The 14,647-nt window shown below is 41.5% G+C and overlaps 1 protein-coding gene across 1 annotated transcript; it reads left to right on the top strand.

The window, feature by feature from the left end:
* The first annotated feature begins 1,345 nt into the window (after positions 1-1,345).
* Positions 1,346-8,973, top strand: si:dkey-43k4.5 (potassium voltage-gated channel subfamily S member 2). Its single transcript, XM_036531500.1, has 3 exons — positions 1,346-1,440; positions 4,397-5,373; positions 8,461-8,973. Exons 2-3 carry the CDS (start codon positions 4,408-4,410, stop codon positions 8,971-8,973), a joined length of 1,479 nt encoding a protein of 492 aa, XP_036387393.1. The 5' UTR covers positions 1,346-1,440; positions 4,397-4,407.
* Positions 8,974-14,647: the final 5,674 nt, after the last annotated feature.

The raw sequence follows: 14,647 nt of genomic DNA, 5'->3' as shown, positions 1-14,647 counted from the left end.
TCTAAGTTTATACCTCATATACATGACATGTACACATACTACATTAAATCGCTTACCCCAAAAAAATCTGTTGTCTAAATCAAGATTTTTCAAAGTTTGTGGTGTGTATAGATTTCAATTAAACCCTTTATTAAGACAAGTAATGGGAAATACAGTAGGCATGACTGCCTGTCCACAATGGAGCTATTTATACATGTGTATTTTTATACACACTACAGATAAAAAAAGATCAAAGGACGAGAATAGTAAGTATGGTGCAGCAGAGGAGCAGAAAAAGAGAATATTACCAATAGGCTTTTTCAGTCTACCATCAACTGGCTTTCTAGACGTACATGTTTTTTTTAAACTGAATGTGTCTTCCATGTCAGTTCAGCTATTTTTTTAATCATTTTCTTCCTTGTTATAAAATGCAATGATAACGTTTCCCTTTGTCCTGTTATTTTTAGTTGTCATAAGGTGGTGGCCTGTTCACATGCCGAAGGGAAAGCTATTTGCGGGCAGTTAGGATAACATTCACACGATCCCTTGCAGAGTCCTGTAAAATATCGATGAACCCTTAACTTTTACAGCGCGAGTGACTGAGTAATGCAGAGCGCAGATCAAATGAGATGATGCGCGCCCAGGACCGCGGATAAAGTGGAGTAAAACACCGATACACGTGCATTGGGCAGCTGTGGAAGAAGAAGGGGGAATGGACTTATGGATCATTAAAATATTGAGCAAAGTGCAACATTTTAAGTCAGACCAGAATAATTTTACGCCAAATGCAGGACGAGTTTGGACAAGTGTTTATCGGGTACTCACTTGAAGGAGTTGAAATGGGATAGACTGGGAAATCAGTGAGGAGAAACACGAGGAAAATACTGCCCTTTAACTCAGGTGGGTAGCACATGACGACGGATTCATGCTTAAATTGTAACATGGCATTTAACTGGTAATTAAACCAATTAACGTTACAGAATAATTTGGAAGTCTGTGGTGGGTAGTGCTCTCCAGTTAGGCTTATTAGAGGAAATAATAAGCATTACTCGTGTTGTTATTATCGTCGCTGTTGTTTTATGCCATTAGGGTGAGACTGAGTTTACATGGCACATTTCCCCCTCTCCCTTTGGCGAATGATCGGTAAAATAAACGGTCGACATGGGCTGCAAAAGGAAAATAACATATTGACAACTTTAACGCAACTGGGTTTTAGTGTTCTCTCATTGACCATGCTCTGAATCTATACGTGCAGTATTTTTAGCTTAACATTTTCCAGTACAGTTGTTCTAAGCTAAGAGTCCCTTTTCTGCTAAATTATTGATCAACTTTATTTTCTGTCTTTGCCAGTTGGAGCATCCTCGGTGCAGCGCAGTGGAAACGCGCGTATATATAGCAGCGCTTGGTACGACACTTTGGGGGCGTCGTCTGATGAAATTGTGAAGACAGGACAAGCGTTTGGTAACAACACCAACAATTCTTTCTTATTTTAAGCCTCAGTGGCTGTACTTAAAATAGTTTTTTGAGGCATGATGAACACGTCGGAATTTCATCTGTCCTGTGTCGCGTGATTAATAATGTAGGTGAGATGTTTCTGCTCGTCTTCACTCATGTATATATCATGTAACGAATGCTGAGCATCAGACGTAGCGTTGATGCTGATGAACCCGGGTGAGGTTTGACGCTATGGGGGCGTATAATGCAATTTCAGGTGTCTGAGAGTCTCTTCTCACTTCCCACGGTGAAGTGCATCCCACTAATACCCAACGCAGGGACATTCAAAACACGCCAAGTTTCTCTGGATCAAGTATCACCCCAGAACAAAGCTAAATGTCACTGTGATTTGCTCGAGCAAAAAAGACATTTCACGTTGTAAAGGCACCCTGTTGTCGACCTTACAATTCTAAACTTTGTAACTATGGGTAGGTTTGTGTGTGTCTTCTTACTGTTTCATTACAACACTAGGGGACAACAGTCAACAATCAAAACGTTTGCAACAGAGCAGGTGGATTTTTTTTTTTCAACCAAGCTTTCACTCTGCTTTGCTCACCATCTAGCCTATTCAAAGGAGCAAAGCCTATCTTACCAAAGCGTTAATGATCTTGTTTATAAAGCGCAAGGTTTTCATAGAAGAGGTGTTACTTTGCAGTGCTTTTATTTGCCTTAAAAGGTAGGAATACCTCCATAATCTATTTTAAGGACCATCTGTTGCAATAAATCAGGCCTCTATCAGTGTGACAATTTGAAGTAAACAAAGCAAAGAATACAATGTTCCTCCAACTCTCGAGAAACAGTTGTATTGCTTTAAGTAACGTGCAGTTTTTAGGGATTGAATTCATTTTTTGAATTCTCTCTTAAAATGAGAGATTATTTTTGTGAATGCAGCAATGAGCCACACCAGGAATCTTTTGCTAATGATTGCAAAACATAATTGCCAAAAATAAACACTCTTCAAAACCATCATTAATAGGTAAATAAATAAATTTACAAATCTACAGAAAAACAGTCTACAGAGAGATATATCAATGCAGTTTTTATTCTCATAGCAATTGTCACACAAAGTAATACAGAATCTCTTCTCTTTTCTCTTGGAGATAATTTTTGGGTTGTTGTACATATGTAATTTTTTTGTCTGTATTGTCAGTCAAATTAAGACACTATGTGTAGAGTATATAAAACAATGATTCCATTCAATAGCAGATACTGATAATAGTTGCTTCTGCATTTAACAAGAAGTTCCCCTTACAGAGAAATTCATTTTACTATAAGAGGAGGGATATTCAAAGCAGCTGTATTTGATTTTTACATTTGCTTGATATGAAACAATGAAAAAAGTTACGGAAGTGACCACAAGTTACATTCACTAACTTTTTTCTAGTTTCTTTTTGGGGCATTTTTTGCACTTTAATTTAATTAACTGATAATTTTCTAAAACTTGGACATATCCAAGCTAGGTTTTCATATTGCATTAGGTCAGCATTTCAAATGAACAGTGATGGCTTGATATATTTGTGCTAACTACATTGTCCACATTGTCATTGTCAATGACAACAACTATTTATAGGTGAGAGTCAGCCTTGTTTGTGTTGTAATTAAAACCCTGGGCCTTAATTTCAAAGGAAGAAGCCAACCACAGCTAACCACTTCTTCAAACATAAAGCATCTGTTCTTTGAATAGCGTCTCAGAAGCAAAAACATTTATACATGAATAAATAGAAATTCACATTACATTTCATCAGACTGTCCATTCTCATGTTTTTTGTTTTTAACGATGTATATGTTGGAGAGTTTATTATTATTTTACAGCTTGCCAGAGTTTCATAACAATTGCAACAGTATATTCAAAGACTACGGGCATTAAATAAATGTACCTCACTTATCACAGTTGTGAATATTTATGTCATTGAAAGTGGAGAAGACAAAATAGTCACTAAAGGAGTCTGAAGAGGCTGGTTAGAATTGGTGTTGGCTCTGTGTTGCCAAATGAAATCTAAGGTACTTTATAGAGGGTGCAGTGGAAGAGTAATTTGGTAATTTCTCCTGACTGAATCATCTCCATTTCAGCTGTGAAATTGAAAAATCATTTCACAGGAATCTTGACACTTACATGCCTGTTTCTATGTCAGGCTCACAATATTTATTGTTATACGGGCAGTACAAGTCAGTTATACGGATGCATATGTATTCATCTGTGGTACTGCATGTATGTCTGTATGTTTGAGCACATAAATGCTTATATGTCCAACTATACTGACATATGTGAGACACTGCATTGCTATGCATGTCAATGTTATAGAAGGAGCAACATCTCTTTTCTGTCTCCTTTAAGTAGTGTTATGGGTATGAAATGAACAAAAAATGTTTTCCATGTATTAAATCTGTTGATGAAAAGATGAAATACTTCTTTTTCAAAGCCAGCTGCAGAGGAACAGATTTACCAGAGTGCTCATTCTATTTCTGCTTACAGCCCCAAGAGTTTTGTTCCACTCATTTCTCAGTAGTTCTTAATTAGGTAATTGCTTGATTTATTAGTGAAACTGAACCAGAACTGACACGTCCTTAGGTCTGAAGCAAACGGCCATTTTAAATGATCTATGAATCTTCTGAGCTCAGACCCTCAAGGATAGAAATGATCTTTTTATTATGGTGGATGGTAACATCCAACAACGGGTGTTGCACGTTACACTATAGATCGCTGTCTGCAAAGGAAGCCAAACGTCATGCTGAAGTTCAAATATATTTGTAACTCTGTATGAAATTCAATTAAACCCTGGGTTTTATTGCATCATTGTCTTATACTTTGACTCCACATTTGTGCATATGATCATATGATCAGTCGTCATATGCCATTATTATCGAGCTGATGTTTTTTTTTTTTCCAGCAAGATTTTTAAGAGTATCTTGTCTCTTGTTGTAGCGACTGGTAGCATGGTCAACGAGAGCCTGCCGAGGTGGGTCCCAGACCCAGACGACCAGCTGGTGCACATCAACGTCGGGGGCCTCAAGCGGAGCCTGTGTTCCAGCACGCTGCGCAAGTTTCCCGACACACGGCTGGGCCGTCTGCTGGCCTGCGACTCCGAGGAGGCCATCCTGCAGGTGTGCGACGACTACGACGTGCAGCGGAAGGAGTTCTACTTCGACCGCAACCCGGGCCTCTTCCCTTACGTGCTCCACTTCTACCAGACCGGCAAGCTGCACATCATGGAGGAGCTCTGCGTCTTCTCCTTCTGCCAGGAGATCGAGTACTGGGGCATCAACGAGTTCTTCCTGGACAGCTGTTGTAGCTACCGCTACCATGACCGCAAGCTAGAGAGCCGGCACAAGAGCTGGGACGAGGAGAGTGACGTGAGCAGCGTGGACACCTCGGTGGACGAGATCTCCGACCTCAACAAGGACATCCAGCACTTCCAGGACATGCGCTTCGGCAACATGCGAAAGTGCCTCTGGCTGACGCTGGAGAACCCGGGCTACTCCATCCCCAGCAAGCTCTTCAGCTTCCTGTCCATCGGCGTGGTGCTCACCTCCATCGCCACCATGTGCATCAACAGCATCCCGGAGTACCAGCACTTCGACGAGAACGGCAAACTGATGGAGGACCCCACCATGCAGGCCCTGGAGCTCTTCTGCATCTGCTGGTTCACCTTCGAGGTGGTGACGCGCATGCTGCTGGCGCCCAACAAGAACAAGTTCTTCCTGCACCCCCTCAATGTGATCGACCTTGTCTCCGTGGTGCCCATCTACGTCACCTTCTTCTTCGACCTGGTGGCGGGCAGCGAGTCCGAGCTGGGCAACCTGGGGAAGCTGGTGCAGGTGTTCCGGCTCATGAGGATCTTCCGGGTGCTGAAGCTGGCCAGGCACTCCACTGGCCTGAGGTCCCTCGGGGCCACACTGCGGGTGAGCTCGGCTCTTACAACTACTGCACCTTTACACTCCCATACTGCGCAGGTAACACAGTTTGTGGCATTTTGCAGGTTAATAAACACGTTTGTTGAAAACGAACGTGGAAATTGATTAGATTATCATTACCAGGTCTGTAAAAAATTTCCTTCGCTGTTGCAGGAGGGCGGCAGTGTAGCATAGTGGTAAGGGGTGGGGCTCGTAACCAAAAGGTTGCTGGATCAATTCGATTCCCCACTGGGGCATTACTGCTGTACCATACAGCAGCGTTTCTCAAACCTGATCAACTCGTTATGAACTCCTGAAGCTGCCTAATAACAAACTGATCATTTGAATCAGCTGTGTTGGAGCAGGGAGAGATCTAAAACATGCAGGACAAGTGGCACTCCAGGAGAGGTTTGAGAAACGCTGCCAGACAGGAAGGAACCTAACCCAGAATTACCTTAGTAAATACTCAGCAGTATAAATGGGTAACATATGCAAACTATAACCTATGTTAGTCAATCTGGAAAAGAGCATCTGCTAAAGGACAATATTGTAATGTAATTACACTTGCTTGCATATTAGTTTAATAATTGTTTAAAGCAGAAGATAGCCAGTTAGGTATTTAGTCACCTGATGCAATTTATGAATAGAATTTATTGTCATCTGAATTAGCTAGCTACAGTAGCTTGTCATGCACATCCAGCCAACTAATGTTCTTAGTAAGTAGCTTGAGAGCAATGTAACAGTGGTGTCTATAGATGACCATGTCTGCACAAAGGACAGGTGAGTCAGCATGATTACACGCTCTCCCAGAAACGTAAATAGCAGGTAAAAAAAGAAAAAAAAAATCGACTCAACATATTTGCTGATGCCATGCTCTGACGAGCCAAGGTCTCTCACCTTGTTTTGCTTTTTGTCTTCTTACTTCTAGTGTTGCTTGTTTTTAAAGTGTTCTTTAATACAGGTCACACTGAGAGCCTGATTTAGCCCAGATCAAGTTGTGGCAAATTTCCATTCTGTTGTCAGTTCTGTTCCAGTCTGTGACTATGTGTACCCTCTGTGTACTCTTGCCAGCAGGGGACAGTGTTTGGTACATAAACAGTTGTAAATCATTCCTTTCATTTAATACACAGACGCACACTCTATATACAGCATATTTCTACTTCCACAGAAAATTGGTAAAGAAAAAAAATCAGGGAAAAACATCTTAAATCAAAGCCATCTACTTTACAGAAATAGAAACATAAATGTAAATGTGTAAATGTAGTTTGAAATAGAAATGTTTAAATAAGTCAGATGATATTCATCAGATAATGACTTCATATTTCATGAATCCTGTAAACCACACAAGGGAGACTCTGTAACTTCACTGCTGAAGTAGGTATAATCAACAGAATTCATAGACACAGAGAATGATTTAGAGCACTATAAAGCTTATTTATTAAGCAAATGCTCAAACAGGCTTCTTCAGCACCGTCTCAGTTCATAGTCTCATTTGGCAGAAATTCACATCATCATATAAAATATGTATTGCTTTGGCGCTGGTGCCACAAAATTTTGCCTACATAAAATGATCCTAATGTCTGGAGTGCCAGAGCTGCATTTTGTAAAATGTAGTGTTTTTAATGAACAAAATTGATCAGCTTTTCTCTGTGTCGTACTTTTGTTTTTTTTAACCACACATGTCGTATCGCTGATAGATTTCAGCCGCAGGTAACCGTAGACTGCGCACTTCTCGTATCTCCCATCACCTCTCCCTGCAGCAGTACCGCACGCTGGCACTCAGTCCTGTCCCTTATTCCCCTCTCACTGCGGCTCTCCGCTGCATGGCAGAGAAACAAAGCTCATTCCTCCACTCAGCAATTCCCGCTTTAACCGTTCTTTTTCTGAGCCTTCCCTCCTCCGACGCAACTGTAGGTGTTTTAACTCCTCAGTTAGAGGCTTGTCGAAGCTAATCTGCAGTGTATGATCAGATGCACTGTACTGTACTGTGCTTACTTGGGAAAAGCCAGAGACTGGCATGGCAGCCAAAGGCAAAGGGTATGCGTACCAAATTCTGTCTGACTTACACTGACTTACAAGTTGTTATCAGCCATAGGCAATTGTGCTGAAGTGTTGACATACTTCCTCTTCTGAGGGACAAATATTAACTGTTAACATCACGTAGGGTAGTCCTCTAGTGTATGGGGCAGACAGAGACGGCATTTGCTGGGCTTGCTGAGTGACAGTAATTGCTTTCTTTTTTTCACTAGCTACTATCAAGCTGCAAGGGCTTAACTGCAGAGCCATTCTGGATACTTATTATCTGTCATATCATGTCTGCTTATATGGGGCTTATAAAGGATGTCTACTGCCTAGTTTTGTGAGAAAGGAGAGGCGAGATAGCAGTGATTTCAGGCCCGTGTTTTAAACCAGGTTAGTGAAAAGACGAGAGTGGAAGTGGCAACTAGAACAAAAAAGAACCACACATTGCTTCACCTCTAATATCTGCTGTACTGCATCACTGTTTTTTGTCGTACCATAATACCCCAGAGGCTTTTGGCGAAAACTTTCCCCAAAGTTGGAAGACCTATTTAGCGAAATAAATGTTTTAGCACCCAGATGTTCAGATGTTCCCTTCCCCTTTCCTCGTGGAGACCTCTTTTCCTTCCATTAAGTTGTTCTGCGGCTGTGTCCACCGGCCTCGGGAAAAATTCCCTGAGGGAGAGAAAGGAGGGTATTTCGATGTAGAGAGCTTTGCCTGCTTTGCGGGAAAAATTAAAGAAGGTGAGAGGTTAGTACTTAGCTCCCTCTCCCTGTTCTCTCTTTTTGCCTTTTTTTCATTTCAGCTTTGTCCTGAAAAGTGAGGTTGCTTGTATGATGTTCCCCATGTTCTACTGTGGGTTTATCTACCGTCAGGAGCTTTTACAGGTCATTACCTCATTTTAGCTACTGAGTCCTTGTTTTTGTTTTTTTTTTTTAACCCTCTTTTTTATTTGAACATCCGGTTGGATTGTAATCCTATTGGCAAGGGAGCGTCTGGAGTTGCTGCAGGGGTTGCAGAATGCTTATAGTATCTGCCCTGACACTTGGCTTTCTCTTGTCTTTCTGCCGGTGTAGCACAGCTACCGTGAGGTGGGCATCCTGCTGTTGTACCTGGGGGTGGGCGTGTCCGTGTTCTCGGGCATGGCCTACACGGCGGAGTACGAGATGGACGTGGGGCTGGACACCATCCCGGCCTGCTGGTGGTGGGGCACGGTCAGCATGACCACGGTGGGCTACGGCGACGTGGTGCCCGTCACGGTGGCCGGCAAGCTGGCCGCCTCCGGCTGCATCCTGGGCGGCACTCTGGTGGTGGCCCTGCCCATCACCATCATCTTCAACAAGTTCTCCCACTTCTACCGCAAGCAGAAGGCCCTCGAGGCCTCGGTGCGCAACAGCAACAAGAAGAGGGTGAGGACGCAGGCAGAGGGCGACGCCAGCTCCGATGGGGACAGCCAGTGCTTGGAGGAGCTGGAGGAGGATGAGGAGGACGAGGAGGGCGGGGTGGTGAACTACAGCTACATAGACATCCCCCCTCCCTTGGAGAGGAGTAGCCCTGTGGTGCGAAGGAAGGAGCTTCACCACCTCTGAGCTCCTGTGCATTTCTCTGGTAAAGACTTAAAAGACATATGGAGCTGTGCTGTTCCTCAGTGGCTGTCGAGGGAAAAACATGCATACGTTTCATTTCTGTGTCACCTGTAGCTTTAAGGTCAAGCCTGGTATTTAATCATTCACTGGACTTGTGTTTTCATAGTCAGATAGGGAGTGTGCCATTGCCTTCGTAACCTCTGTGATGTCTGTTCTGAGGAACATGGCACGTCTGTATTCTAACTGTTTGAAGCCTGCTCAAACCACCGCTTCTGCAGAGAGCCCGTCTTCTGAAAGTGTTGTGCTGAGTGCGTTTCCCCGAGCATGTAAACTCTCGTCCTACTTCGCCTTTCACCTCCATCGCTGCCTGCTACTTCCAAGCTCATGAAAACTTAAAGCCCACCACCACCATCATCCTGACAAGCTTAGAAGCTTTTACATAGCGCTAACAGACATACAGTAATTTGAAATAGCTTCATTTTGTTCCTAATCACTTCAGTGGCTCAGGGAAAGGTGATTGATGGTGATGTTGTCAGACTTGCCTGTCAGTCAAGGAGCAACATCGGAACTTAGACAGTGTCCCCAGTGAATCAGATTGTAATCTCCTCACAATAACAGTCTGTGGCAGCTACGCTTCTGGGACAAAATTTAATGCCCACAGCAGGGGCCTGTTTCTACAAAGTCAAATCTCCTGCCTATGGACTGTTGAAATATACAGTATTTCCTACCATATTAGGGGAGTACACATTAAGTATATATTAACTGTGGGGCTGTCTTAAACGATTGCTTGTAAGCATTTCTGTGACATAATGTTGCTTTTTTTTCTTTCATTTTCATTGTAACATTGTGAAAATGCATGATTGTTGTTATCTGGTTAAGCCTGGCACACTTTAACAGTTAGTGCTGCCTATGATAGATTCACTGTCCCTGCGTTGTCTGGGAGCATTAACTGGATCATCTCCCACACTAATGTGGTCAGTGAACAGGGGAAAGTACAGTAGAGAGGGAAAAATAATTCTCCACAAGCATTGATTTCTGTTCACGGGGAGCTGAATCTTAAAAATGAAATTAAATACTACCCGCCTACAAGCCCAGTTGACTCACTGGGCCTTCATCTTATTAGCGCTGATTTTTTCCTTATTTGACTGAATTATTGTAGCTTATGTTATCTCATATCGGCCTGACCTCCTGTTCCGAATGAAAAAAACAGTGTTCTTGATATATCTTGATCCGCCGCAAACTTGCTTGGTCCTCATTTCAAAGCCAGGTGAGATATATTGCAATCCTGCTGAGTTCTGAGTGTTGTAATATAGATATCTCCCCTAATGCTTTTAGTACCCCTTTGAAGCACTGCCTCTAAGAGGCTTGTCCTATGTGGGTGCACATTAGCTGTAACACAAGCTGGGCTCCTGGAACATTTAGGGATTCAAACCTCTGATTGAAACCCAAACCTTCCCTGATTGAAACCCTGTGAGCTTTTGAAAAAATATTACCCACGTGTGAAGCTGGCTTTATTATCTCGGTCTTCTAGCGCATCTCTTCCGATGCCACAGCCACATACACTGGAAACTTTCAGGTCCCATTGCGGTCGTTTTCTGGAATCTTTTGGAAGCAATTGCGGTCATCTAGAGCAGCGTTTCTCAAACCTCTCCTGGAGTACGACTTGTCCTGCATGTTTTAGATCTCTCCCTGCTGCAACACAGCTGATTCAAATGATTAGTTTGTTATTAGGTAGCTTCAGGAGTTCATAACGAGTTGATCATTTGCATCAGCTGTGTTGGAGCAGGGAGAGATCTAAAACGTGCAGGACAAGTGGTACTCCAGGAGAGGTTTGAGAAACGCTGATCTAGAGGAAGAAATTTCTGCAGGCACCAGTGCAGTATGGGTACATGGTATACAGTAAAGAGACAGTAAGGGTTTAACATGGGTTTTTGAGGTCACTGCATTTTCAAGGTCTTTCTCTCGCTGTGCCTTTCCTGGCACAGGTAACCCTTGCCACCCAGATCCTGGAGGTGCAGTCCAATTAAATATACTGTTCTCTTCTTTCAAGCATCGTTCTCTGTGTTAAACAGAGCTCTGACAGACAGCTGAAGTCTTCTGCTGTTTTATTGCAGTCTTCCATCAATAGCTTGAATAGCTTAATCAAGCTGTTCAAAACCTCTACTCCACAGTCAGCTGAAAGCCATTATTTGTATTGATTTTTTTTAGCAGTTGACAAGGGCTCCTCAAAAAAGATGTGTCAATATTCTTACTTATTCAGTGTTTTTTATTACTGTATTTCATTTTGGAAAGATCCCAGACAGGAGACATCTAGACCAAAGTGATGACTATAGCCTTGCAGCAGATATTAATGCCTGTGCAAGAATAAATGTATCGTCACCTCTAAAGGCTTCAAACTTGAATGGCAGAAATTGCACAGTTCTGAGATGTTAATTTATGGAGACTCATCTCTCTTAAATCATTGCAGAACTTTAGACAGGTACAAAGCCATAATAATATATGCTGTAACAGCTATATTGGCTTTTTTAAAAATAAGCATCCTTTGTTCGCAATATGAACAGAACAGAATAAGTTCTTAACCTATTTCATTTATGAAAGTGCTGGTTCACAAATTGAAAAATGAACTCACAGACAATACCCCTCCTTCACAGGCATTCTGTGCCACACGGTGAATATCATTCACTGAAAACATGAAAACCACAAACTACCAAAGATTAGATATATTAACAATGTTATCAAAGATTAGAAGGCAGAGGTGGATCCATGAGTAGAATTTGTTCTGCATGCATTTTGCATTTAGCTTTCATGTTTTTTTCTGCTTTGTCTCCTAGTTGTTTTAAGCTCCCATTAGACCTTATGGCTTAAAAAAAACGTAACTGAACATTTCAGTAGAAATTTTATGCTGGTTACCTCTCCCATGACAGATGATGCGGAATATGCTGTAAAAAGGGGCGGCAGTGTAGCATAGTGGTTAAGGGGCGGCAGTGTAGCATAGTGGTTAAGGAGCCGGACTCGTAACCGAAAGGTTGCCGGTTCAATCCCCGCTGGGACGCTGCTGTACCCTTGGGCAAGGTACTTAACCCTCAATTGCCTCAGTAAATATCCAGCTGTATAAATGGATGGCATTGTAAAGAACTGTAACCTATGTAAGTCGCTTTGGATAATGAATAAATGTGTAAATGTAAAAGTATAGAGAGCTGCACTGCATTGAGGCTCATCTTCAGTGGAGAGAGTAGACACACACAAGCACCAATCATCAATGTAGTCATTAAAGAGGCATGTCATATACAGAAGTGCTTGGGCATGATATATTTTATCCAATAAAAGAACTTAAACAGTAAAAAAATGTCTTCATTATTGTGTGAAATAGAATATTTGGTGTGCATTACTGTTTTACAGCCAAAACTGGGGAGTTACACGTGTGGAAGAGTTGGCAAAATTTTAAGTACTTCCTGAAATAAAAATATGAATGTGAACTTTCTGATGTGAAATTGCTGAAAGGTACAGTGTTTGATTAGAAAATGCATTCTGTCATGAGAGCTAAAATACATGCTATTGAAAGAAAATGACAACATCAGTATGCTAAGAACAACACCGTGTAATATGTGACAGTCATTTAATCGCCAGTTCAGACATGGAGACAGCGACTGTGTCCTCAGTGATCTTCCCTTCCTTGCCTGCCCTCTGCTTTTTGGATGAAATAAACACCATCCCACAAGACAGCATGATGGAGACAGGCTGGGCTTCTAGCAGTCACTCCATTAAAAATTCATTCACAGGCTATTTTGGCCAATAAAGGATAAGTCACACAGAAATAGAAGACCAGAGGAAAACAAAGCTTACTTTGTTTCCCCCTTATTATTTTGACTTATTTCAAGGTGATTTCAAGATCAAGTATGAGAAGAATACGATACTTGACTTCTTAGGTGAAAGTTGCAAAGTTCTCAGATGAACTTTTTTCCCCTCCACTGTCAGTCAATAGCTCTCCATCAAAACTGAATAGCAACACAATGAAAAAACTGGAGTACAGGAAGAAAATATAAATATGCGGTAACTATTCACCTCTGTAAATGAATAACATGTCTAACTTGAAAGCCATGTAAGTCCCGCTGGTTAAGAGCATCTTGTTAAGCAACTGTAACACCCATGCGGCTGCACAAGGTACAAAACCACAGCTGAGAATGTACCTTAAACCTTTTAATAAACAGGCATTCCAAAAAACACAAAATACATTGATAACTGACATGCAGAACTTCCAACACTGTATAATTTAAGGCATGTACATTTCAACACCATATTATGGAATGAATTACACACATAAGGACAGATGGAAATTGGATATTGGTCCTTCATTCACATTAAAGAGCTGAAATGTTCTCCAGTGATCGACTACTTCACTACACATATCAGAGCTGCTTAAGACTATGAGATCAATCAAAAGAAGGCAAGGAGTGTTCAACGAAATGTTACGGACTGAAACATCTAAGCTGTAATATTTACTTAATGTACCTCAAATTAATGTTTTAAATGCAGAACTTGAAATCAAGTCTCTCTGTGAAACCGTATGCTAAACTATTAACTCTTTTTACATGATGGTAGCAATAAATGGTATCCCATAAATCACAAAAATCAAGCTTACGTACAGCAATAGAAAGACATATGATTACAAAAAATAATTAGTGGTACATGAAAAAATTCCCTTTTGAATCATTAGTGACAAATTAACATAGCTAGGAGCAACAGTCAAATTGTGCTTTTCAGTCTCTACAACTGATTTTTTTGTTAATTAACAACACTGGAACCAACAGAAATCCTGAGCAAATCCAACCTGAGTTGCTATTTTACAGATGACTTCCTATTTGGAAAAAAATAGTGAAATTTCTTCAGTAATACTCAAAAACTGATTAACAGTTTATAAAAATAGCATTCCTCTGTTTCCCAAAATGCAAAATGTTTTAAATGTAAGCAAAATCCCTGAAACTGACCAGTGAAAACTTGTTGCTGTAAAATTAACACACTTAACAAGTTCATAACAAAACATACAATAATAATAAAAAAGTACAGTAAATCACACTAAAAGTGCAACAAGCTTCAGACAATGAAATATCTTGGAAGCATTTCTCCTATGGGATCGGCATTGTGCCCTGTGTCCAGCCTGCTTTATCTGTGGTCCATTATTGAACTCTTCCCCCTCTATCATGGCATCAGATCAGGTGTACCCTCCTTGCGCCAACAGCCATTTGAGTTGCATGATATCACCAGGGCTGCACAAAGCTAACAACCTGATTGGCTGAACTGATGCCCCTCCCCCCTGTGACATGAGATTGCCAGGAGCGTTCTGCGTTCACTCCATAGTTGCGAAACACATTCCATGAGTGCTATATTTTTGTTTCCTGGACACCGAACAATCTCAGACAGCCAAGTGGATACTGAGCAAAGGCAAATGTGGTTATAGTGGCCCTGATTCCAGAGATCAGTAGTACCAAAACACATCAACACAGTAGAAAACATATCAAAAATATTAACAGACCCATTGAAAATAATTCACACAGATTTAAACATACCAGTATTTTTAAAAAGGATGAAAATGGTATCTGAATTGTTCAGACTGCAACACTTTAAGTTATGATCCAGGTTACTCAGTACCATAGCCCTGTGACACCCAGTCCCTGGCAAG

This window comes from Megalops cyprinoides, chromosome 6, assembly GCF_013368585.1.
Source record: "Megalops cyprinoides isolate fMegCyp1 chromosome 6, fMegCyp1.pri, whole genome shotgun sequence".
In the NCBI taxonomy this organism is placed as follows: Eukaryota; Metazoa; Chordata; class Actinopteri; order Elopiformes; family Megalopidae; genus Megalops; species Megalops cyprinoides.
This window is presented reverse-complemented; position numbering and strand designations above follow the sequence as displayed.